This window comes from Corvus moneduloides, chromosome 1, assembly GCF_009650955.1.
Source record: "Corvus moneduloides isolate bCorMon1 chromosome 1, bCorMon1.pri, whole genome shotgun sequence".
Taxonomy (NCBI): domain Eukaryota; kingdom Metazoa; phylum Chordata; class Aves; order Passeriformes; family Corvidae; genus Corvus; species Corvus moneduloides.
Genome location: NC_045476.1, coordinates 100,130,490 through 100,157,648, shown reverse-complemented (window position 1 = coordinate 100,157,648; position 27,159 = coordinate 100,130,490). Strand labels below are relative to the sequence as shown.

At 41.8% G+C, this 27,159-nt stretch overlaps 1 protein-coding gene across 1 annotated transcript in view; it reads right to left on the bottom strand.

The window, feature by feature from the left end:
- The window catches only part of TMEFF1 (transmembrane protein with EGF like and two follistatin like domains 1), a 111,878-nt gene extending 84,940 nt beyond the window's left edge, over positions 1-26,938 (bottom strand). Inside the window, exon 1 of the mRNA XM_032119913.1 lies at positions 26,272-26,938. Coding sequence (XP_031975804.1) covers positions 26,272-26,518 — 247 coding nt within the window. The 5' untranslated portion in view covers positions 26,519-26,938. The remainder of the gene's footprint in view (positions 1-26,271) is intronic.
- Positions 26,939-27,159: the final 221 nt, after the last annotated feature.

The window sequence follows — 27,159 nt, the reverse complement described above, 5'->3', positions numbered from 1 at the left end:
TTGTGATATCTGGGGGGACATTTTCAATGAGGTGCTCAGATACCTCTTCTCAGCCTGACACAATTCAACACTTTTATCGATGGTCTGAGAGAAAATAGAGAAAATATAGTCTTCACCCAAATAAAGTTCACAGGTCATACAACAGATGAAAGGGTGAACAATGACAGAGCGAGGTTGGACTGCAGAGTGATCTGTTTTGTCCAGTAGCTTAAGTTTCCTTGAACTCCCAAAGGGCTTTTAATACCACACTACCAAGTCATGGGCAATGGTAGGAAAAAGAAAGAAATTATGTTGTTCATGTCCACAGAACAAGGAGCTTTGTCATGGTAAAAATGCCTCAGAAGAGGATTTAGAGGTCACAAAAATGAGTTTGAAACCTGTAGCTAACAGGAACTGACACTCCTGTTCCCACTTCCCCCCTCAAAAGGGAAGCCCTGATAGAAGTCTACTAAAGAGATTGGGAATGAGTGAAAAAATCCAGAATCTGCAAAGCAAAAACCCTGCTTAAGTAATTGTTGCATTGTTGAGCTCATTCATTATCTCCTAGATCAAAAGGCATGAAGATCTTTGAGGCAAGTGACCTGTTGGGCTGCCCTGGGATGCACTGGAATTACATTTTCCCTGCCAGCCACCACTCCAGCCTCTTCACCTCCTGGAAAACTGTCCTGCTGTGGATAACAAGTGTTTCCCAGGAGAGGATCCCATTTGACATTTTGAAATACTGGTGAAAGAATCCCGGAAACATCCCCATTTGCAGCCTTACTCAAACTCAGAAACAGCCTGAAAATTATTCTCAGGTATTATTTGAAATTCTCCCCAATTACTGCTGAAAGGGAAGATATTTCATTTTCTTTCTCACCGTTTCTTGACACACATGTATAGCTTGGCTTTTTTTTACTTCAAAAGAAAATATTTATTGAATGTTTCCCTGAATTGAGCACTTTTCTATACGACTATTGATGATTTTCTACTCTTTCCACATAGTATTGAAAAAATATCTTTGTTACGTTGGGGTTTTTATCATCCTCTTGTGCCTTGAAAACATTCTGCAGTGTTCTTATGTCTGCTGGGCATTGACTTCTTTTCATTTGTGTCCTCTTGCTTCCTTTTTTTCAAACCACCACTCTTCCTAATATGAACTCGTATCAACATCCTCATTTTTCATTTCATAAACACGTATGTGTGTAAATACACACGCAGATATAGATAGATATATATATATATACACATACTTATACACACACACTCCAATGGACTAGACGACCTCTGGGGATAGTTTGCAACATAAATATTCCATGATTCTATGATTGTGCACACATGCATACAGTTAAATAAAATAATATAAATGGACCTGTTGATATGCATGTGGAACCTTTAATTTACCTCTTAACTTTGCTTCTCTCCCGTCTGCACCAGACCATGGATGGATAAGTATATTCAAGCTTTTGGTAAAGCATACTCAGCATTTAATCTTAAAAAGAATATGCATGCTCGATTAAAATAGCTTGTCTTCAGAGCTTAATTAGTATTATCAGCTTAGTGAAACTGGCTCTTTTAAAAGCCCAAGTTTATACATATGCACTGTCCTGAGACATACTTGTGTGAAGTTTATGCTTTCATCGTATCAGTCATGTACAAACAAAAATTATTATTCGTGCCTCACCAACAACTCCTTTTGTGTCGTGTTCCCTTTTTTTCTGTGCAGGGCAGTATTCCTCTGCCACAGCCACCTCTAGGCAGGGAAACTTCCCCTGGTTTTCTAAGAGCAGAGACATCAAAGCACTGCTTAACATGGACCCTTCAGCCACGTCGATGACATTTGCCAAGCACACACATGGCTGCTGAATCACTTTGCTGAATCAGGTATGAATCTTCTTTCTGTCATTGCTGGGTTTTGCCAAAGGAAAGAAGACCAAGAGCCTCTCCCCACTGCCCTGGTCATGCTGCGGTGCCTCTCTGGTAGCTTCAGCCCAGCCACTGGCACCCACCTCGTCTCCTCAGCCAGCCCACCTGCTCTGGCTCTGCTCCCCAGACAGACTTAGAGATTTGTAAAGGTTTTCCTTATACAGGCAAAATGTAAACGCTGTTAAGCGTCCCAACCATCTAGGACTAGTAGAGGAGGAACTCTGCTCTGTAGTATTCAGAAATTTCAGGGACAAAGCTCTTGAACCTTGGCTGCTTGTGTTAAAACAAAGCTTCACGTATGCACTGAACATCAGTGCTCAGTTATCTGAGCCTACTGAGTTAGGTGTGCCATCATGTACACCCTCAGAGCTCTGTGGCAGCCTGTGGCAGCAGGCCCTGGGACAACACCTGCAGCACTTCCATAGACACGGAGCACGGCTTACACCTCAGGTGTCAGTGCACAGGAAACAGGCTATGCAATTTCTGGCATCGAGCTCTAGCGACCTCTGTCTCAGCTTGAAGCTCAGGAGCTGATGATGCTTTACACAAATGCCTCAGCAGAAAGATGGCTCCTGACAGTAAAGAGCACTTTAATTTAGGAAACAAAAGAACAACAAGGTTTGGCTGCTGTAAGCAGAAGCTCAAACTAATTCAAAGCCCCAGTGTGGAGTAGAATTCACACTGAGGAGGATGAAGCACTGAGACAACGTATCTGGGGACTGGCAGACACTCTTCCTTTTCAAGTCTTTAAAAATCAAGTTTGGGATGTCTTCCCAAAAGCCACATTTTAGCTCAGACAGAAATTATGGACTTTTATATGGGACTTACTGGATGAAAGTCTAGACCACGCACATGCAGAGATCATGCTGCATGCCCATAGCAGTCCCTTTTGGCTTTAAAATTATATTTCAGATTACTTTCCCTCCTATTTTAGATTTTGTGACTATTTAAAATTGTAATTCCTCCTGGTTTAAAAAAGGTAAAACCACACACCCATGTGCTTTGACTGAGTTTAACTAAGGCTTATGTTTGTAAACCAGCCATAATCTGAATTACATTATGTTAAAGCTGTTCAATATTCAAATATTCAAATGCTATTATTTGCAGGAGAATTTTGCAACTCTGCAATAATACTATTCCCATTTCTCTGAATATTTTCATTAACTGTATCCAAAAGACTACCTGCAAAAATCCAGTTTTAAAATATTATCCTCAGTGAGAGACTAAGGTGGAAGAAATACACAGAATCTTTCAAATTTCTTTTGAATTTGTCTTTAAAGAGATAAACAACAAAATAATATTAAACAGACCTTCAGAGACAGAAAACCACTCTTTTTCCACAAATAATTAGTTTTACGAAGTCATTTGAAATCCAAATGCCCTATAAAAATGCTGTGTGTGCTTTTTACAATGCAAGAATTGGTGTAATCACACATTTAACACAACCTGAAATGTATCATTCATTGAGTACCCTTCCACATATTCTGTTGACAACTGAATTAATTTAATACTTATATATCAGACACAATTATTTGTATCAACTGGAACTATATATTAATTATTCAATAAATATAAGTTCACAGGACTGCTGTGCCATGTAAATTCTGTAACAATACATTTTCCCCAAAAGTAGTTAGTAGACTGGCCACTTATTACCTTATGAAATACTAGCAACATTACAAGGAAGAGTTAGGGAAAAAAGGTATGCTTTACTACACATATTAGTAAATTGATCTGGTAAGTATTTTGATCTTCTGTTTGTCTATTTTTTTAATTACCATTTTTTTCTAAGTAAAGTATTTGCATTTCTTGCAAATAACATTTTTAACACAAGTCCTCTGTGGATACTTGTCACAACACAAGTTCAAAAATCGCAGTGTCTTTTTTTCCTCCATTCTATCAAAATATGTATGGAGGGGAGAGCAAGTTTAGTACTTTGTAAAAAATCTAGACAATAACATCTAAATCTCCCATCATAAACATGAAATATGAAAATGTAGGGATGAAGTTAAAGTGTAGGAACAGGCACTCCTTAGCTTTTTTTAGAAATAGTAGGAAAACCTGCCAAACATATTGCTTAAAACTGTCACTGGAACTGGTCCTAAAACGCTGAGGAATTTGCAGTGCTACAGTTGCACACGGATGGAGCCTGCTATTGACACTTGTAACAGAGCAGGGCGGCAGGGAACCACACCACCTCCATAATTACGAGTCTGCATCTCCAGGATGTGGCTACTCTAATGATGTTTTCCAGACTGGATCCAAACAGCAAGACAAACTTGTTTGGAGCTCTCTGAGGTCTGGAGCAAAAAGAGGGAGAGATGTAATGTTTATTTGTTCACACATCAAACCCGCCCAAGGAGGCTGGACATGGACCGGCTGGACAAAAACCTCTCCAAATACCCTCTCCATACAGCCACAATCAGTATCTGCTGTCTGCTGTAAGTACCTGCACACACTTCACACACTTCAGAGAGGGGACCAAGGGCTGTCAGTGAAAATGACTCAAGTAACTTTACACTGCAGCTTTAGCACTAGGACTAAAAGGGGCATCCAGAACAGCTGAAGGCAGCACTGGGTGCAAGTGATGGATAAAATCATAACTCCGTCTTTTCGCTCATCCTGGACTAAGCATGCGTCTTGGACAAGGACACAATGACTGTGCCTTCCCCTTGCTGTTCCTAGCACTGGGAAATAAAATCTTGCTTGAAATTGTCATGCTCCCCTGTTTGCTGGGTCTCTTTCAGATAAACAGAGAGAGGAAAAAATGTAATTCATGAACAGCAAAAGGTCTTTGCCCTGCCACAAGAAAGTCAACTTCTGTGCAAGATGACAAAGGCAAAAAAGTATAGAATAACAAGAGTGATTATAAAGCACAGGAAGACCTTGAAAGTGAGTTTTGGTGAAGAAAGGTGATGCCAAACATGGAGCATGCCTAAACACCCAAATACTAGGAAATGCATTGTCCCTTGCATATCCAATGATGGTGTTTGTGACAGCCCTTAGACCCAGAGGCAGCACACTCCACCTCCTGCCAAGGTGCTACATCTCCTGCTGCCAGGATTCATACTCTGCCTCACACAGTTTTACCATCTTGACGTATCTGGTCCTCCAATTTTTTCTCTGTGTTTTTCTACTCCTCAACTTTTGCTTCACTAATAAGCTCATTAAGTATAGCAATGTAATCAGCATGCAATTTTCCCCAGGGGATGGAGAGACAAAAGAGAAAGATCCTACATGACAAATGCTATCATTTTATTTAATATACATTAGGCAGGTACCCAAATACCATGTCTGTGGGCTTGTCACAGCAACACATTAGCAAAACAAAATGAGGTGGAAAGGCTGCCTTTATCTTCTCTGTCCATAAGCCTGAAATATTACAAACCTAAGGAGGAAAAGACAAGGAGAAGGCTGCCTCTAAGAGGAATCTCAGAGAGGAAAAGGGTGGCAAAAAGCAAGACAGTCACAAAAACACCCACAAAGAACTACAAGATCTGGAAAGATCGAGTAAGCAACAGACTGCAGAGGAAGTTTCTGAAGTCTTGTGTCCACTGTGAAAAGCTGGAGATGCTGGCATGTTTCTCACGCACAGGGCTATTGCCAGAGGATGGGACAGTGGCTGAAGTCAGCAATGAGCTGTTTCCCAAAGGCTGCAAGACCATTTCTCACAAAGAGAGATATTGCCAGAAATATTCTTGCTCAAGAATGCATCCTGTTTCTACCACAATTCTGTTAACATAGTAGCAGAATACTGTTAGCAGTAGTACACTAGCAGTACTATTGCTACTCTAGTATATTGCTACTGGAGCACATTACATGGGGAATGTGTCTTAATAGGCACAAGGCCACGTGTTTCACCCAACTACAAAAATTATATACAACAGAATGCACATGCCCTCTGTCCAGCACAAATGCACTACATTATTCATCCATCAGACAGCTCAGTCAAACCCAAACACTGCCCAAACTTAAATCATGTTGTCCCAGGGACAACCTTAACATAAAAATCACTGTATGTACACCATAAGTACACCAACAAAGCATTTGTTTTGTCTTCCTCAGCGTGTGGGGCATAAATTACAGGAGTAAAGTAGGACCCAGATGGCCTTGTGCAATGGAAAGGAAAACAGACACTCATTAAAATGTCGTCTTCCCCTCTGCTTCCAGGATGGGTCAGCAAAATTTCTCCAGAACTAGGAGATCCTTTTTCAGTCTGCCAGATACATTCAAGGGAGAAATATTCAGCTAGAAGACTTTCTGATTAATCTGTCACTGGCCTGTGTTGCTTTTGGGACAGCGCACCAGGACACTGTGTTTCCCCCCCAGCTCAAGAACTCATAACTGTGCTTCCTGTATTTAATGTATGTTTTTCAAATACAGCTGCAAAAATTAGCTTTCACAAAAGGGCCTTGGTAACAATAGAAACATTTTTTTCATCATTTTTTATCCAACCAGTTTTTTCTCTAAAACATGCATTCTCTTACACTTCTACTATGCAACAAGGTGTTCCACTTCCACGAAGTGACGAAATCAAAACACAGAATGATACAAAGGGCATTTAATTATGAGCGCATTACTTTTTAAGACCTGGACAGAAAGCAACATCAATTTCCTGAAAAATATTGTAATCCATTAAAAAAAAGTAATTTCTGAGTTGTTTAAAAAACAACTTGTATATTTGAACTTTATAATATAATTCTAATATTTAAAAAAAATCCATATATAGGTAAATATAATGATTTGAGAATATCAAATCAGCATAGTAAATTAAATCACAAAACATCTTGCTGTTGCCAAGACAAAAGGCAATGAGGACCAGTATGTCTACATTAAGCTCTGACAGTGTAATAACATAACGTCTATGTTGGAAATAACTAAGTAAACAAAAGGAGGAATAAGGCTTATTTTTCTAAGTCACAGGTATAAGATTATGCCATCATTTATCCATAGAGACTAGGCGACAAAAATATAACATTGAGTGATTCCATATTTATAAAAAACATTTATCCAAGGAAAAAAGGGCACAGTTGCTTTGTTACCAGTCTAACTTCCTTCATCAAAAGTTTGCAATACATAAGAAAATAAGGAAAAAAATTAATTGTAGTTTTTGAAGTAGAATGGCCTCCAAATGAGTTTAGAAACTTCTGTCATATCAATCTCATTCATTTTAATATGGTATTCTAGGAACGAGAATACACTCAGAAAATCCTGACAATATAATTTCTTTTTAACTAGAAAGCATAACTAAATGTTCCAATGAAAACTCTTAACCAAAAATCATTAATTAAATATTTTGGAGCAACTAGATATGAATGGTAAAGACAAAAAAACCAGCTTGTGCATGTTCCATATTTCTGCTTCCAAACCAGAAAAATACCTGGCCATCTTAAATTTAAAGTCTTGATCTTTAAATTACTGTATGTTAAGTCCAGCATTATTGTGATTTAATTTAATTTTTCTGAAATTAATTAGGAGATTCTTAAAGGTGCCAAAAAGCATTAGATAAGTAATTTCAGCTTTGAAAAATCTCATTAATGATAAATATATGGAATGAAGATATCACAGCAAATTAAAAATTATGTGAGTCTTTCAGGGAGGGGTTTTTTTAAGTATTCTTGATCTAATATCCATATCTGTTAAGTCCGAAACAGTATTAAATCCTTTTGAAAGCATCTTCATTTTCAATATTTAAAGCAGTTGAGCACTTCAGCTCTGATCTAACAAAACAGTTAAGAACATAAGTATATGACTGTAGAATTAAGCACGTGCATATTTTCAGTATTAGAGGCTTAATCTGTCATTTTTCCTCATGGTCTGTTAAACAGAGAAAAAAATATATTTCTAAGGGGAAACCATAATAACCGATAAAAGAATTTAGGTAAATATACACTAGCAGGGAGAATATTTGGTTCCCTGGGTTTTTAAGAAAGAAAAAAAGAAGAAAGAAATTATATTTTTGACAAACTTATTTCCCCTATCCTGCTTCCTGATGTAGGATGCTTTTTCCAGGAATCTTCAATATGTTTCTCTTCCTTAATTATTTACTTTTCCTCTCACTTAGCCAACTCCTCAGCTAGATGCAACATCATCCCTTAACTGCTTCTTCCTTTTTTCCAGTTTCTTGTCCAACACCCTGGGTGCTGCCCGCAACCTCTCCTGCCCAGGTCCCAGGGCTGTCCCCTCCTCGCTGCCACCCACTGCCTCTTGTCTCCCAACCATTTAGTTTTGCTCCCTAATGGCCAGGAAGAGTTCCTGTTTTCACCCCATGCTTTCTTTTTTGTTTGAGGCCAGCAAGATTTTTACGCTCTTTCCAGGCTGATGTCTCCAAATTCTGTTATTCCTGTTCCTCCTGTCCTTACACTCGCTTCATCCTCTTTCTTCAGCGTTTACCTTGAACTAGTGCAATTTTAATCTTCATTCACTTCTGACTGAAGACCATTACTGTTTTCTCCTGTCTCAGTCCCTTGATCCAGACTTAATAATGAACTCTTCCTTCTGATCTTTTATCCTTCAAATTTCTTTTCTCTGAGGAACAGCTTTCCTCACCTGCCATTCTGCCACACCTTTTCTGATTCCCAGCCAATTGTCCTCTCCATCTGGCCTTACACACTGACCTTCAGCAGACTCTTCCTACATTGACACACACAGCTATTCCATTTCCTAGGAAAACTCTCTGCTTTCATTACTTTCCTGCTGCCCTGTGCACTTTTGACTCCACACAGTGAATTGTGCACAGCTGGCTTGGTAGCAATGTGGCTGCAGTAATATGAAGTTTAGCGTGAAATGAAAAATTTACTGAAAAGCAGGACAAACAGTCTGACATTTCACCCACCCTCATCTCCTTTCAATCAATGTCCTCTTCTTGGACAAAGATAGACAACACTGTATTATTTTAAAGTCCTTGCCCTCATCGGCCTAAATCTATCGCCTTTAGAGAAGTTGTTCACCCACTGTATTTCTCACAAGTGCACCTTTATGTGGCTCTGACTGTTCCCTGTCTTGACTTCACCTTTCTGGCAGTGTGCCCGCTTGGCTGAAAAGAGTCTTAATGAATTGAAAATACAAAAAGGGAGCACACAAGTGTAAATAAAGATAGGCAAGACAGGAGGAGAACAAAAGCATTGCCTGGGCACTCTGGCACAAAAACAGGAAGGCAAAAGCCCAGCTGGAGCTAGCAAGGGACATTAAGGTTAAAAAGAAACTATTCTACCAGAATGCTATTCACAAGAGGAAGGTCAGGAAAGATGTGAGTCTGCTGATGAATAGGGAAGAGACAAGTAACAGGCATCAAAGAAGAGGCTGAACCACTCAGTGTCCTTTCTTACAAGTCTTCATAGACAAAGCCTGCTCCCAAGTCCCAGCAAATATCAACCCCATTGAGAACACACAGGGCCAGTCAACAGCAAAGCAGCAAAAATTTAGAGACTACTTAGAGGAAAGCAGGTATGTTCAGATCCACCAGGCCAGGTTTCACCAAGGATTTGACAGAGCCGACTGATGTGACTGTGAAACTGTTGTCCATCAGCTGTGGGAAATGAAGGTCAGAGGACAAGCTCCCTGATGACAAGGAAAAGGCTGACGTTATTCCCATCTTTATGGAAGGGCAAGCAATGCAATGAAAGGCACCCAGGGAATAATTAGTGGGTCAGCCTCACCTCAGCCCCAGAGGAACACCCTCTTGTAATCTATCTCTGAAGACAGGACAAGATGGCTAGCAAGAGCAGGCATCATGGATCTTTCAAGGGAAAATCATGCTTGACTGCCTCACTCTCTTCCATGAAGGAAGAGTCTGAAGGGAGGGCAGTAGAGGTGCAATGGATTTAGACTTGTGATACTACCTCCCTTTTTAAGCTAAGGAAATACAGGTGGGATGGACCCACTGGCTGCAAACTAACTGGACTGCCAGTCTCAATGGCTTGACATGCCACAGATGGCCAGGAACAGCAGGGACATGCACCCTTGAACACCTTCATCCTGTGCTGAGATGGAAGTTACCATGGGCAAATACGCAGGACACATCAGGTTGCAAGGAAGGGCAGGAGTAGACGGATGGAACAGCCACCGTGTCCTCAGTTTCCCTACTGTCCAGTGCCTGGAAAGGCTGCTTCCATAAATACAAAGGGGAAAAAAACCCTGTATATTTTATGCAGTGCTTCAAATCAACTGTCTTGCTAAAGTGGAGAGGGTTCACACAGCTCTTTTAGAAACAGCCTTTTTTTCCTTGGAGTTTGTGCTCATGAGCCAAGCTGGCAGATGCAGATCTTGTAAGCTCAGGTGATGAAGCAGACCCCATGAGACAATGAGTTTCAGCAGGTTAAAAATCATTAATGTTTCTATCACTTGTTTGATTAGATGATTAAAATGTCCCACCAAGTGTGTTTCCAGAGATGTGAACTCAGAAAAAGAGGATTCCTGTGAGAGAAAAGGTTTATGTTTTGGTTTGTTTGGAGTTGTTTTGTTTTTGCCATTCAAAGTGAACTCAGCTGCTCTTCTTTTTTAGCTGCCATGCTTTCTTGGTTTAATCCTGTGGGGGTTTTTTCCCCCCTATAGCTGTGTCTTGTTTTCTTTGCTTGTTTTTGCTCCTCCTAGAAAATATAGCAAATTTAATAGCTCTGTGAGGCTTATGTATATTGTTGTTCTTGTGACTGCATTATCACTGACATTCAATGAAAATGCATTCCCCGTATTTTGTTAGCCAAACATGAAACTGCTTTTAACTTGCAATAACTGCATAAGCCCATTAAGAGATGCTTCCCATTATGCTACCATATTACTTTACAGATTTCACATTTTTTAGTGGAATAAAAAGTTTAATTGCTCCTCAATTTTGGGAACAACAGTGCTTAACATCTTGCACTAGATTCCTGCCTCATCTTTTGCTGTTACAATCTGTGTCTATAAAACCTTTCTTGCAGTTAAAATTCCTTTTGTGCAGATAGAGTCTGTCATGTGGAATGGCAGGAATAAAAGTAAATATATTTAGTGAAGTGTAACATGAAGAACAAGGCAAATTAAACAAGAAAATGAATCATAAGCGGTGCTTCTATGCTGGCTATGTAAGGCTCCAAAAAAGCAAACAAACTCTTTCTTTCTGACAGACTTCTTTATTCCACAAGATTTCTGCCCATTTTGCAGAAAGAGAAATACTGAAATTCATTATTTCCTTTTTGTGATGAAAATCTGTACCACAAGACATATTTATGGCTGTAGTGAGGTCTGTCCAAGCTAGGGAGACATTCAAGTTTCACTAAGGGCTGTGAATTCATGAAGAAATACCAAGAACCCACTCAAAAGTTAATCCATATGTAAAATACACGGATGCACCTCTAGCCAAGCAAAGAGGTAAAAACTTTTTCCTAAAGGTTATATCTTCCTATTTGGCTGACCTCCGGAGTTCACATTGCTCCACTTGCTAGGCAGTGAAGCATTGCTGCTCCTGCTCCAGGATCTTCTCCAGGTGGAGCAAGGGTACAGTTTGCAGGCAGCTTGCTGGTGCCAACAGGGGCAAGGACTCCTATCTCCTCACAATCCCTTCCTGCTCTCCAACTCATGGCCCTGTCACATCTAGTACTTGTCACAGAATTACAAAATCACAGAATCATTTAGGTTGGAAGAGGCCTCCAAGATCATCAAGTCCAATCTTTGACCAATCTCCAGCTTGTCAACTAGACCTTGGCACTAAGTGCCATGTCCAGTCATTTCTTGAACACCTCCCTGGATGGTGACACTAAGAACCAAGAAATAACACTAAGAAAAGAAAATGTCCACTTTTTGCTGCACTAGGGTTCTGCACTTTTCAGCGAGGTGACCCAGTTGAGAGCAGGGTGCATTGAAGGCTGAAGTAGTTGAAACCTTTGGCAAGGCCACCCTTCAATACCCTCTCTCATAACAGCATTATTTGAAGTGGTCACATTTAAAAACCAAAACAAACCCACTCCCCAAACCTAAACTACAACTTTCCCTTCCTACTCTGCAAAAGTTTTTCCAGTGTCATCTAATGACATAATTCAGCTGATGGTTCTAAGATACATAGAATAAATACTTGTTTCACTTCTATTATTTTCCATTTCATAGCAAGAAATAAGACCGTCTTACTGATCCAGGGGAAAAAAAACCAACTGTACAGAGCTTCTGTAGGATAAGTTGTGAGAGAAGCTCAGAAACATGCCCATGAAAATTCGGGTATTTGACTTATTTGAGAAAATGAGTTTGACAGTCCAAAATGTTGGCATTTCATAACTTCTGAACAGCTTCTCAAGCAAATATGGAGTTCTTTGATTTAAATGCAACTTTCTAACTCTAAAGTTGCAATAACACACAGCTAATGGTGTATAACATTTTCCATCATAAGATCAAGTTTTAAGTTGCTCATAGCATGCAGCCTCATTGTTTTCATAGAAAATTTCCAGCTGTGTAGTTTTTAAGAATGAAGTTGGGGCACTCACAGTGTTTTGTTCGGTTCTTTGGGTTTTCTTTAAGTAACAAAATTGTAGCTATTCCATTATTGTGTATGAGCATGTTTGCATTCAGGAGCTGAGATACAAGGTGCAGTGGAGGAGGTATGATTTCCAAGGCTCAGACCATTTTATTCTGCTATGTGAAAATACATCCAATCCACCTGAAGTTTTAAGCTGCTATAAGAGGTTTATCTGTTACACGTCACCAGCAAAACTGGTCACAGGCTCCACCTTTCATGCATTTTTTTTTCATGATGTCCCAAGTGAGCTCTGGCTTCAGCACCAAACATCAGTGCTGGCGAACTTGTATATCTGTCCTCCTCGTCATATTTATGTGGTCTCCTTGCCCAACAGCAGAAGACAGTCCAAATACAAAGCTGAGAAGGACAGAGACCTGGCAGGTACAGCACCGGTAGAAAGAAGACCACAGGAAAGCCAGAGGAGAGGGATCACAGGGTGGAAGAAGCAAGGATGATAAAAGCCACTGGAAAATATGGGATCCCAGGCCTGGAGAGAGAGCCCAGGGTTGCTAGGTCTTTGCTTTCCAGTAAATATGTGGAAAAATTCCATGCCTGTTTTTCAGATGGCTGGTTGATAGAGAACTACTTTCAGTGGTACCCATTACACCATTAACTCAGTGAGGGTTCTCTGCCAGGATTTAATGGTTTTAGCCTTCCTCACAGACACTTAAAAATCAGTCCATCCTTAGAAATGTTTGTATTTTCCCTAGTTGTTAGTGGAGAGGTTTGTTATCTTTTTTTTGTGAAGAACCTTGTGTTAAGCAAAGCCATAATAAAAGCGCAAATCAAGTGCTCAGAAACAAGAAGATTCCCAAATTAATGTTATTTGAGCAAATGAAATTTTTATGTTCTTGTGCAATGCTAGACAAGTTTCTCAAATCAGATTTTCCAGACATGTTCACTAATTGGGAATTTCTCATTATCTGGATGCTTTTTTTCCTCAAAGCAATTCAAGCAGGGATGCAATATTTCACTGCAGTGGAAGCTGTTCATTGAATATATCAAGATCTATTTAAAAAATCTAAGTACCCTAATCCACTATTTCCCTAAAATCCAAGTTTTCACCCAGACTTAAAGTCTAATTAACACCAAAATAAAAGTGTAAATCAGTTTTCAGTCTGGCCCACATGTAATTTTAGAGATGTTTGAAAATACATCCAAAAATGTTATTGATCATGTTGCTGAGGTGGGAAATTTCTGAACACAGAATTTTTAACAGCAAATTTATTGTAAAAATATTTATTATAATGTCCCTAATATCTATTCTCTTTAATATATTTCTATAAAATAATATTAAGATATAGATATTAATTATAAATTTTAATAAATAGTAAAACAAGGTTTTTAATTCCTTTGGTAGGACAGAGTTAAGAAAATAGTATACAGCAGGATCAATCATAAAGAAATGGGGCATAGGCCTGAGTGCAGAAATAGTGACCAAGGAGGCTCGATGCCATGGCAGATCTCCCCCAGCCATGGGGATGACACACTGTCAGCATGACAGCCAGCATATACGACAGCTCTTTTGTGGGAATGTTCTATTTACAGGAACAGAAAGAAATAGCTATTTGTAAGTTGCAGAAGTTAAATAGATATAGGAAATGAAATATTGACTTACCTAAACATGTGAATTATCCAACAACAAAAAAAAAATTAAAGGCAGTTGCAGTTATTTGTGGTCTGAAAGATTTTGGTGTCAACGCTGCATGTTCTAAAGCTACAGACATTTTTAAAAGGGAAACAAGAGGGATACATTTCAAAACTTAATTAGAGGGAAATGTACCACAGACCCTGCCAGTCTATATCAAAATCAAGAATTTATAAAAATATCTTAAATGGTTACTGATTTCAAAGGACTAAGTACCTTTTCATTTTCAGAATACTAAATAGAAGGTAATTCTAACAAGAGGGTATTCTCCATGTAAGAGATTAAAATGTAACAGTTAAATCTCCTAGTTTCCAAATTAATATGAAAACCTCAGTTTCCTCTTACAGTTCAGTCTCATTAAAAATCCTTTAGCAGATCTATAAATTAAAAAATCATTGTGGTGTATTCTTATGATACACAAGCTTTTGTAAAGTAATATTAGATTCCTATTTTGTACACAGAAAAAGGAAATAAATTAACTACCGGGTAATATCCCCGAAACATTAGCAGTATGAATGGTGCTGGAGCATAATTAGATTTGCAGAAACTCTCTCCTCTGAACACCCATACACTATGCTATTTAGGGCTAGTTTTGAAAACTGTAATTAAACAGTCAGAAAACCACTGGAAAAGAAACAAAATTACCAGCCACATAAAAGTCACAGGGAGAAAACAAACAAACAAGCCCCTGGTTGATCGTTTAGGTTTCTTAATGAGTTCTGGTATTTCCAGTAAGTTACAGAAGCCAGGAGGAACCTGAGCAGCCAGTTCTCTTCCTTTCAATCTTTAACAACTCTATTACGCTTCAAAAAACCAAATCACTGCTCAGCTTACTAAAATAACATTTTTCTCCTGTATGCATTCTTGTCAGATAAATCTATAGTTAATAATTACTCTCTGTCTGCTCGTTTACCCATACAGAGACACCAGGAGAAACACAACTCCTAGAGCTCCTGCTAGCCTGGAAAGGATTTTCAGGGGCTGCGAGTTTATAGTCGGGCTACAGCATGGCATCCATAGAGCAAGGAATGCTCTCCTGTTTCATCACCTCTGGCAACAGTGGCTGGCACAGGGCTGGAAGAGCCACCAGGTTTGTGGAGAACTGGTGGAACTCCAGCTCGCTTGGAGCTGAGGGCATCTCTGTAGCCCACCACACCGGCAAGCTAGACAAAGCCACTGGACCTGTGATGCCCAGCATTTCAGAGTCAGAAACAAGCCTTATTTAAGGGACAGACAGGAGGCCACCTCTTCTTCAACATATTCATCCATCTCTCCCTGTTCCCATCATGCCACTCATGCAGTTCGAAGCAGGTGGAAATTATTCACGGTTGCCTACCGGGGATTCCCTTGGCAAATGTAACGCTGGATTAGAGAGCTCACGAGTTGTCTTCCCGGCGGCTCCAGGGCCAGGGAGCACAGCTAGCGGACAGTCTGCCAAAATACGCCTGGTGTCAGCTTACAGCTCTTGAGGGAGACTTCCTAATTGCCATAAATTAGCCACTACTACCTGGTGGACAGCAGAGAATCAAGGAGCTCTGACTTGTTGCTGTCATTCCGCCCTCGCCCAGATGCTGCAAAGGACATCTTGACTTTGCCAGGTGCTCTGACAGCTGGCCAAGTGAGCAAGGAGCAGAACCCTATCCTCCCCCCAAGTATGGCCAGTCAGGCCAGGGACATGGAGTGAGGAGGGGCACCAGACCCATTATCATCCCTGCTCTGCATCGTCTCACTGCTTGTGTCGCTGCTAGTCTGAATTTAATCTGTGTTTTCTCTTTGAATGCAGGGCCACAGCCACACTCAGTTCACAGCCTCGGTCAGCTGTCTCTAACAGTGTTGTGAACACCCCAAATGGCAGAAAAAAATGTAGCCATCATAAATCTTCACATAAATATAGCAGGAAAAAACCAACCAACCAACCAGGTAAATATGCACATGACTGAATTCTGCCCTTTGTCTCACACCCACACCTCTGAGATGGAATAAAAGGCCAATTTCAGTCCTGGGGTACACAAACACTGACTGAGGTACAGCTCACAAGTAAACCCAGGCTGAACTGGATATAAACACATCAGTGTGGCTTGGAGAAATGTAGGCAATTGAGCCCATGACTTTGGTACAGCTCTGGCTGCAAGCCAATAGAATATCATGGCTTCTATACCTCCAATCTGTAGAGCTGTATGAGACTCAAATTTACAGGTTCTTACTCCTCACTCTGTACATAGAGAAATCTGGTTTTCACAGGGACCCTGATCTGGGAGTTCCCGTTGCTGAGTGGTCAGCAATGCTAGAAAAACTCCTTAGGTAGTGGGCTTTACTCTACTGTTTAGGCAGTCAGACCATCAGCTCTCTTCCCCTGTTTGTAGAAATCTTTTTTTATAAGTGATTCATGGAGAAATACTAAGAAATACTAAGAAAATGAAAGACAATTTGGGTATTATATTCGCACGATATACATGAGAATTTTGTTGTGTGTTTTGCTAGCTGTTTATCAACCTGCCAATCCTCACCCCCAAGAAATAAACAAAACCAAACCAAATAAGAAAAGGCCAAAATTGGAGGACAATATGGCACAAAGGTCTCCTTTCTCCTCAGGTCTTTTCAGAAATAATAGCATTTACCCACAGAGGACACGCAACAGCAGGTTCAGGTTGCTTTCCACAGTAGAAAAGAGATATTTTCCAACGTATTTCTTTCAGTTACCTGCAGTCACAGAAATGCATTGATCCCTTAGGCTGGAGAGGGGACCCATGGACAGATTCTCCACCTGTGTCAAGTGTCCCCCACACCAGCACGGCCAGACCTTGCTGCTGCCCTTCCTCCCTGCAGAAGCAGCTTGTACAGTATGTCATCTCCCAAACAGCCTATCCTGCACCCAGTCCTTACAATAAAAAAATCCCAAAACAACAAAAACACCTTAAAAGTGGAAAATGAGCACAGAAGCCACCTTTTCTTAGTCTTTTCTAGATATAGACTCAATGCTTCACAAGGAAAATCAGAGAAAAGTCATGAAGAGCTTTTGGTGGTAAAGCTATTCTGATCTCTTCTAGCCTGAGTTAACTGAAAGAGACTAAGGACTTTTAAAAGAAAGATGTAATTATGGCATAAAGCTAGTATTGGTATCTTATAATCTTTCATTAAGTAATTCTGAATGCACTGTAGGGTGACTTTAAATAGCACAGAAGTATCTATTGGCATAATACAGAATACTAGTAAGTAACTCCCATGACAGAAAAGCCTATGTATTTGGGAAAGAACTGTGAAATCAGTGAAAAACTTCACTTTCCTAAATTAACTCTGATCTCCAGCTTTTGACACTGAATTTTTGAGTCATTATGTTTGAATAATATAAGGGGGTTGGTATATAATACACTGCTTTAGATTGGGTTTATCAAGTGTGTAATAAAGCAGGATGTTCATCTCTTTTGTCTTCTGGGTGAGGACTCTTTTATTACAGTGTAGTATCTTTTGTCTTAATGCTGCTCTGCAGTGGATTGCCAGCTCATTAATTTTTCTGCTATAACACCCAAATCCCTTTGCTGATCAGTGTGCTGAATGATTGATTCCCTGCTCTCAGACTAATTTTTTACATTGGACTGCATTTACCATCTGGTAGATAAATCATCCAAAACACTCAAATTCGGAGCCTGGTTGCAGTGATCCTCTTTGTTTGTTCAGTCAGCAGCAGGAATATCACTTGCAAATGTGGAGGTTGTGTTCTCTCACCTGGATAACTGTTCCATATTCCAGAAACAGGTTTGAAAAAAGAGCACTGAGATAACAATAAACCTCTTGTCATTAACAAAAAAAAAAAAAAGAAAAGAAAAGAAAAAAAGAAAAAAAGTAGGTGTCTCTTCTTTGTGTTTTCTAGCCAAAATTTTTGTTTAATTCCTAGCATAGCCACTTATTTCTCACATGAAAAAGAGTATTTCTTACAGCACAGAACCAATTTTGCACATTTCAAACACATTTAACTATTTTCATAAAGACATCCTTTGTAGTTGTAAACACGTGCACAAGTGAAGAAAAGAACATCCTTTGCAGTTAAAACAGAGAAGAAATACAATGAAATAAATTGCCTTCCCAACCCATGTTTAATATGAGAAAACAATTCTATAACCTCAACAGGAGCCTGGCTGGTTTATTTTCACTTTTATAACCCTGAAATGATACTTCCATAAAATTATACTTCCAATCAAGACAGCGAAAAGAACTCTGCCTCACAGAATTGTCTCAGAAAAATTCTGTGAGAGGTGAAGGACGAAGAAAAAGCTGTGGGAGAGATATGGTGGTTCAGGAAAAGAACCGTTCATCTGCCCATTGCATGTGGCAATATCGCTCAGGGAGGGGGCAGGGCATCCCTTTCTTTAGTCTAAGGATTTTTTGCTCCTCTTTGCTGCCCTGGAGAACCCATTCGGCACAACACACTGACCTCTGTCTCTCACAGAGGGATCAGGCAGAGGCAGCACACAATCAGAGTCAATACTAATTAGCAAAATGTAAACATTTCATTAGATCAATGCTTCCCTGAATTTTTAAAGTAACAAACTTCTATCCAGCCACAATTTTTTATCAAACTTTCTACGGAAATACCTATTGAAAGCAGTGTTTTAGCTGTCTCCACCAATCAGCTAAAGACTTTATAACTTGTTCATGTGTTTTATGGACACCCTCAAGGATTAAAACTTGTATTTTCAAAAGCACTCATTCATTTTGAATGCCTAGACTATTCTGAACATTTTCTGCACATGCACAAACACCTTTAACTTTAACTCAAGCTTTTGTGTTGCTTTTGTTAAGATTCTTGTTCAGTTTAAAACTTTAGAGGAAATACAGCCACTTCTGCAAATTATGTTTATCCTAACACTCATTCTTTGTAGTCATATGTGAAGTGTCTCTGAATAGGAAAGAAAGAAAGCAAAACTCTTGTGAGGTACAACAACCTCCTCCATACACTTCAGGCTTAAGCAACAGGACACTTTGTCACCCACTGCTGAAATATGTGTGTTTATGGGAGGTTTTCTACAGCCATAGACAAGCAGATGTGACAGCTTGTCTTCATGGGGAGCTGTGTCCCTTCTTCCCTCACCGCCTGCAGTGCTCTCATCAGTTAATAAATGGGACCAGTTAAAACACTCCCTAAAGCAGCGTCTTTTTGTCACCCACAGGTGAACACTGATGTGTCTGACTCCTGAAGCTGCGTAGAAATGTGCCAGTCCGGGAAATAGTCAGGGCTGGATGTGGGATAAAGCAATTGGAGCCCCTAAAGACATGCATTTTGTGTTCACCTCGAACACACTATGGTGATCAAGGGTAGATTAGCCAGGGTTCGCACAAATCCTGCTCTCTGGCTTGCCTGACCACCCCCATTCACCCCATCTGCTCCCACATGGATCCCATGAGACTGGTGTGAGGCACAGGAGATGCCCCAGGGCCTTTCCTTGAGGAACATGGCTGTTGCCTGCCAGCAAGCCAGGCAACTGGAATGAGGCTGCCTATAGCTTTGCAGCCAGGCAGAGCCACATCTCAGGAGGTTTTGGCCTCCAGACAAGACCTAAGAAGTACCATTTCATGTCCTGAACATTCTGTTTGTTGACATTGTACCTGTTCTCTTCTTTGGCTGCACCCCAGGGGATGGTCTGTGCATCTTACAAAAGTACAGAGAGTTTTGCACTTATTTAAGACACGTAGGAGCATGCTGAGGTCTCAGCCTGGTAGAAAAGGGTGGAAAGGACCCAGGAGCGACCAAGACACGTCACTTCAGAAAAATTACTGACAGTTTTGTCTTGTTCCAGATTTTCTTCCCTTTAATTTTTACATGTTTTCCTGCTGGTCTTAATTACCGCTCTTTTTGAACTGTGATCATGAGAGCTTGAACATGGTTATATAGTGTGGGTGTTTCAAGACTGTAACTGCAACTAAATTTATTTTTATAATATGAAATCTAAAGAGTGGTATTACAAGGGTTTAATTTTATTCTAAACCAGATCCTTTAAACACTGTTACTGTAATACATAATCTATTATCAGAAAAGTCCTGCCTTTCCAGTCCTTAGAAATTATCTACTATGATGAGAATTTAAATTATCCTAAAATAAATCCCGATTTGCTAGTCAAAGACTGCCTCCTCACAAACCGCACTATGACCAACGAGGCAGCTTTAGAGCAACTTAAAAGAAATTGAACACTGATATCAGTGTAACATTAAATTGCTCTCCTAAATGGAGAAATTCACATCAATAGATATGCAAATGCATGCAGAACCTGATCTGTCTACCAGCTCCCAGCCAGGCAGGTCTGAGGATGTAACCAGATCCGAGAGAACAGGAGTTCTGCAGCTACTCTTGTAGCAAAGACTTTCCCTGGCATCTTGCTCCACAGAACACAGAAGCTCCCTGGCAAGAATCGTGAAGAGAAAAAATGACCTGGAAATTTTTCTCAATTTAAATAAACAAACAAATAAATAGTAGAACATATGACCCATAAATCCCAGATACTTAATGGCTCCACTAATGGCACCACTAGATACTGTCCTAATAGTACAAGATTAAATAATTCTGCTTTCACATCCCCTTGAAGCCATCTGTGAACTAAATTAGAACCAAAGAGACATTGTAGCTGTTCATCAAGACAAATAAACAGATTTCAGGTTCTCCCGGAAACTTTAATTTCATCAGATCACAGTTTTGACTGCTGAACTTACTCCTAATCAGATTTTTTCTGTAACTTCTTAGCCTTTTGTGGAAGAAAAATATCATGCAAAGAGGACTCATTTTGCCAAGAAATGGTTTCATAAAATAAAATTTATTGTCAACTGATTTAGTGAAAAAAGCTCTTTTCTACACGCTTCTGAGTTCTGCAAAATACAGCTCCTCTCTCTCTCACACTCTCTCTCTTTTTCTTCCTCTATTTCTCCATATTTCTAAATTGTTAGAATTTCAAGACGAGCTAGGAATAAACTACAGCAATTAGAAGGGACTATTTAGTTTACAGCATAGTGTTTAATTATCATTTTTGTATTATCTAAAGCTATTTTGGGGATTGAACAATTTTTTAAGAGTAATTCTATAAAGAATATCTTTGGTCTTTGGTTCTGCAGAATATTACATTCAGTTTAGAAAAAGACAGGCTTCCACCTCCATACCCCCATTCCTCTATCTCCACTCTGGTTCCACAGCATCTGTAAAGACTTATCAAGGAGGATATGCAGGAGTCTCGAGTCAGAAGAATAATGCTTTTTCAACATCCCTGGTGCTCAGCATTTTTCCTTCCACAAATGTTACAGCTACTGTTATCCTGGGAACTATTGCCACTGTCTGCTTTGCGGACACTCGCCAAAGTCTGACCACAGGCTGGAAAAGTCACAAGCCCTTTCAGTTGATGGATCAATGGTGGAATGTGATAATCTCTTTATAGAAAAAGGGTACAGCCTCCTGTCAATATCAGTGGGATTCTCTGCATTTGCACCTCTCTACCCAAAGCTCTAGGCTGCAGCTTCTTTCTTTTTCAAGTCCAAGTAAGTTTAACTCTCCCCTTTATCCAGTCTACCGTCAACTCTAGAAGAAAACTGACAAAATATAAAATACTTATCGTTACATCAACAGGAAGAAAAGGATCAGATTTCTTGTTTTTGTCTTAGAAGAATTATCAGAGAGATCTTGGTACAGAAAGAATGTTTCCTTAGCAGTATTTTCCACAACAAACACACATTCTTTTCTCCTCTTTTCAAAAAAACAATAACGAAATTGGACTCAATCCAATCCCCTCAGTCAAGTCTCAATTGCTCCATCATGCTACCAGTTCCCACTAGTGACAATGATGGAGTGACACCTGTTACAAGATGATTTTCTGCTATTCTGACACTTTCAATTCTACTTTAATTACCTTTCGGCTCTTTAATCAGCATAAGAATCTGTACTGCAAGGACATTTCATGTCTAGGCAATTACACTAACGGGAAACAAATATGTGCATGCTACTGTCCAAGTTTTAATTTCTCTTTTTAATAATTGTTTTTACTTTTTACTTATAGCTGATTTATATTCATGCCTTATGATAGTTTCTCAAAGTGAAATGCAACCTGACTGAGTTTAGATCATTTGCTTCAGAAGTTCAATTGGCACAAACACATATCACATTTTATTTGGCTTGACTGTTATAATTCATTTACAGGAACATAACTCATAGTATCTTAGATAAAATAACCAATTATTCTAGTCCTGTCTAGATCAAGTGTATCTATGCAAACATAAAAAGACATGTAATTCTTAAAATACAATAATTTACCTGAACCTGTATCTCTCTTCCATCCCTTCCTCTTACGTTCTCACCAACATGGCTGCATATCTTTAGCACAAATTGGTTTTGCCCTGTGTAACTTAGAATGATATACTGAACAAAACCCCTCATCCACTTAATTTGAGTAAAAAGAACAAAGGGTATGTCTGTTCTAGCTGATAAGCAGAGATGAAAGCCAGTCTTGAGGCCACATCTCATTCTGGTTCAGAGAGTCCCCACTGAGCCCAGGCAGAAACCACGGCTGAGCTCCAGAGACCAGCAGTGCCTGAGGTTTATATCCTCCAAAATCCATGTTCACATCTGCCACGTGGACTGGGCCAAGGGAGCTACATGCTTGTGTTCACTCCTCCCTTCTTACAGCAGGGACAGCCTGGGTCCAAGCTTCAGACAATGCAACAGTTTGGTGTGAGAAAGAGTGCAAATCATTTTGGCCAACTCACTAATAAACTTAAGGCTTCATCTCAAGTGTAGACATACCAGATGTGAGTAGCTTTAGACCCCATCTTATCCTAAGGAAAAACAGATACAACAGCTCATACACAACAAGTGTCCAACAATAGTAAGCCTGGGGGATCCCTTCTACAGGATCTGGAGGACAGACATGAAGGCATCTAAGAAAGTAATGTAAACAAATGCACCATATTTGCATTTAAACAGGATCTCATCTTGCTCATTCAATCCTCATTAAGCTATCCTGAAACAACCTTATCTTTACTCACTTCTCTTAGAGAGATCTTAAGAAAAGCAGGGGTGGCACACAGTCTATGGGGCTTATAGGTGTTGCATAGAATCGTCTGTAGCAAGCCTATTTTATCACATGAGGGAACTACACACTGAAAGGCTTACCAACACAAACATATTCCTGTTAATTAAAATCCCGGGTGTACACATCCATACCAGTGCACTGAGCAGTATCTCTCATTGAATCTGAGTACCTTCCACCCAAGTCTGCAGCATTTGGTCAGTTATGATCAAACAGGTGACTGGAGCATATCTCACACCGGAGATTCAACCGGACTAAAACTGAAGCTGACGGTGCCCATGCACAGTTTGTGTCTCTGGAGAGCACCATCGGATTAAGAGCTCAGGAAGTAACTGCATGTTGTACTTACCTTTACACAGGGGATGCTATAACCCCCTGTAGTTCACAGCCCTCACTCAGATGAGCCTGAGCACAGCAGAGCCTGAGCACAGCAGCAAGCATCACAACACTGGCTCACGGACAGTCAGGGAGTATCGGGAATGTTACAGAAGAAGACTACAGGTAGCACTGGAAATAATATAACATCTCCAAAACACTGGCCTAGGACTCTTCTCCAGAAAGAAATACCTATTTTGTTTTTACCCCATTCTGGGTAAAATGGGGTTATTTTATTTCAGTAGCTTAGCAAAGTATGGATTGACAGATGAACAAACACACACAAGTCCACATTGTCAATTAACTCGAGATACGTCTTAATTGTCTGTTTCCTGCTCTAATCACTTTATCATATCTTCTTCCCCTGGCCAGGGATGATTCAATCATATCATAATTTAACAAAAGACCAAGCTGCAATGATTCTGCCAAAGGAGCAGAATCAAGGCTGAAAAAGCTATCTCAATGTTCATGTTGTCTGCCTGTGTACTCCACCTTGCAATGTTCTTTTGTTACAGCAAACGCTTTCTTAAGCAGCATATTCTGCAGCAATAAAGGAGAGGACTTCAGCATTTCTGAAAAGAAATAACAAATAAATAAAGGTAGCTACATAATCTAACGATGATAAAATGTTACAAGCCCAGGAACCGTCTCAAGAAGTGCAAAAAAACCTGTTCGGGCAGCAGGTCAGACTGATGCACATATTAAACTTGCAAAACAGAAGAAGAAAGGAGAAGCATTTTGCTTCTTTGAATACGGAAAGCAATTTAGAGAGTCCAGTCATTTGAAGAAGTAGTCGTAGTGTTCTCAAGTTTAACTTTCAGTATAAACAGCAAAGTATGTGGTAGCGGTCCACTGAGAAGGGTGCTAATGCCAACATCTGGCCCCAGGTGTAAGTACAGGAAACTCATCTTTTTCAGGGGCTAGCTCCTTCAGTAAAAGTTAATGAAGCTGTGCAAAGGTAAGTGAGGGGAAAATCTGACCCAGATATTGTGTGTTGATGTTAGTTCTTTCAAAATAGTTTAGTACTGAAACCCTGCCATTTTCCATGAAACAGTTAACACATAGCAGAATCTGACTACTGCCTTTTAAACAAAATTTTTCTTCCATATTTTTGGAGTTACCCTGAAAAGAGTGCCTGCCACAAGTATGTATATAGCACATACATTTGCTTGTGCCTATTTTTAGTAGAACCGAATCATGCTGAATGCCGTCAATATAGCATACGGTTTTCTAATTCCAGGCTGGAAAGCCCTCTTTCTGTGACGGTTTCTAAATAATGATATCCTTGTGTTCCACGTCATCTTAGAAACTTCCTCATACATTTCAGCAGCCCCCCACCCCCCATATTTAATCTCACTGATTTATGCTCATGCCATGGTCTAATGATCCACATGTCTCTGATGGGTAAGCCGCTAACGTCAGTGACACATTAACCTATTAACCTCTCTTTAAAAATAACCATCATATTCATACAAACAGAATGAAAAGTCAGGCAGCAGCAGCAAAACAGTAGAGTTGTGGTATCATACAGTAACACAGTGTATATCTGAACTGGGTAAAATGAAGAAAAGAGGAGCATTTCAAGAACGTGCAGCAGATTTATTATATTGCAAGACCATTTTGCCACAGTTTGCTGGTCTGTGAATTTGATAGCCTGCTTTAGCAGCATTATCCGTATTCTAAAATGTAATTGGGAGGAAGATCACTCTTCCGTTCACTCATTTCTTGAAATCTGTTGTACAGTTTAGGGACCTTACCCTGGAAGGTACTGAGTGTTCCTTCCAACGTGTAAATTGCCTCCCAATCCCGCTGAAGACAATGGGAGCGGGGGGCTCTGCGCACAGGGCGAGAAACCTTCATCACCTTGGAGAAGGCACTTTGCACGGCTCTCGCTGGCGATTCGTTCAGTGGAATAAACCTATCTTTTTAAAAGGCAGGAGGAGGCATGCACAGCCATTTTTCAGAGAAAAAAAATTCCGTTTTCTAAATAGTAGTTTTAGAAGGCATACAAATCTTTCTAAAAACCTGTAAACTTTATATTGTACGTATTTACTTTCTTCTACTTTAAAACCACCATATCTCTCAAGATATAAGGAAACGTGCTGCTGTCAAGCCTAACCAATCCATCCACATTGTAACCTTACAATACCAGCATATAATTATGTATATTATGTATAAGTCATGCAACCAAAACCAGGAAAAAACCCTAAAAAAGCTTTTTCTGAGCACATCACGGAGTATTTTGCTGCCTACACCTCATCCAGAGTGAATCTATACAACAGCGGCAGAAGGACGGGCGGAGAGGCTACCCCGGCTCTGGGCAGCTCACAGCAAGAGTGAGACCCAAGAAACAGCCCGTGCGAGCCGTCAGGGGCTGCGCTCACGGCTGCCGCCCAGTTCGCACCCTCTGGTTGCGGCAGGACGGGCACGGGGCAGCGGGAGGGAGGAAGGCGGAGGAGGGGGCGGGATGCGGGCAGCCCCGGGGCGGCCGGCGCGCACCTGCCGGCACCGCGGCGGGGGGCAGCGGGGAACAACAAAAGCTGAGCGGCGGCGGCAAAGCCCTTCCCTTCAGCCGGGAGACCTTGGAGAGGGGCTCCCCGCACCCCGGAGAGGGGCATCTTCCCGCCGGCCGGGGAGCCGGCTCGCCGCACCCGGGGCCGGGGCGGGCGCCGCTCCTTTGTTTTCCGCCGCCCGCAGCGCCGGGCCGGGCCGGGCGGAGCAGGGGGGCCGCGCTCAGCCCTCCCTCCACGTGCACGCGTGGGCCGCCCGCAGGGGCGAGCGCGGGGCGGGAGCCGGCGGGGCATTACCTGAGCAGTTGATACCTTTCCCCTTGCCCCCGCCCTGGCACTCGGAGCCGGGCAAGGGGTGAGAGGCGCGGCCGGCGGGCAGCGCGGAGAGGGCGAGCACCAGGAGGGCCGAGGTGTAGCAGAGCGCCAGCGGGGGTCCCGCCCGCAGGAGCGGCCGGGCGGCGGCCGGGCTCTCTCCCAGCATGGCGAGGGGCGGCGGAGGAGCAGCGCCGGCGGCAGCGGGATGGCGGCGGCAGGCCCGCAGCATCAGCCGGAGCCCGCGGCGCCGCCCGGGCGGGACCCTCCTTTCTCCGCCGCGCCGGAGCGCACCTTCAGCATCCCCGCCGCAGCGGCCGCACGGACCCGCCGCCGCCGCCGCCGCCGCCGCCCGGGCGCGGGCAGGGCTGTCCCCGCCGGTGCCGCGCTCGGTCCGCGTCCGTCCGCCCGCGGTGCCGCCTCGCCCCGGCCGCGCTCCTTTGTGCGCGGCGCCCGGCAGCGCCGCCGCTCCGCCTGCAACAAAGGGAGCGGAGCCGAGAGGCTGCTGCTGCCGCCGCCGCCGCCGCGGAGGGGGAGGAGGAGGAGGGAGAGAGAGAGCGAGAGAGAGAGAAGGGGGAGGAAGCACACGTGATGGCAGCCCCCTCCCCCGGGACCAGAGGAGAGGTGAGGGGCTTCTCCTCGCTCGGCGGGCAGGGCGAGCGGCGGCGGCAGCGCCCGCCCTCACGGCGGGGCCGCCCCCGCAGGGAGCGGGTGCGGGGTCCCGGGGCGGCGCCGGGGCGGTAGCGGGCACAGGCGACAGGCGTGCGGGGATAGCACCGATGGGTAAATGGAGCAGAGAGGGTCCCCGGGCGCGTCGAGGAAGAGAGACCGCTGGCACAGCGTTTGCCACTCTTCGGGGTGGTTTTTTATTAT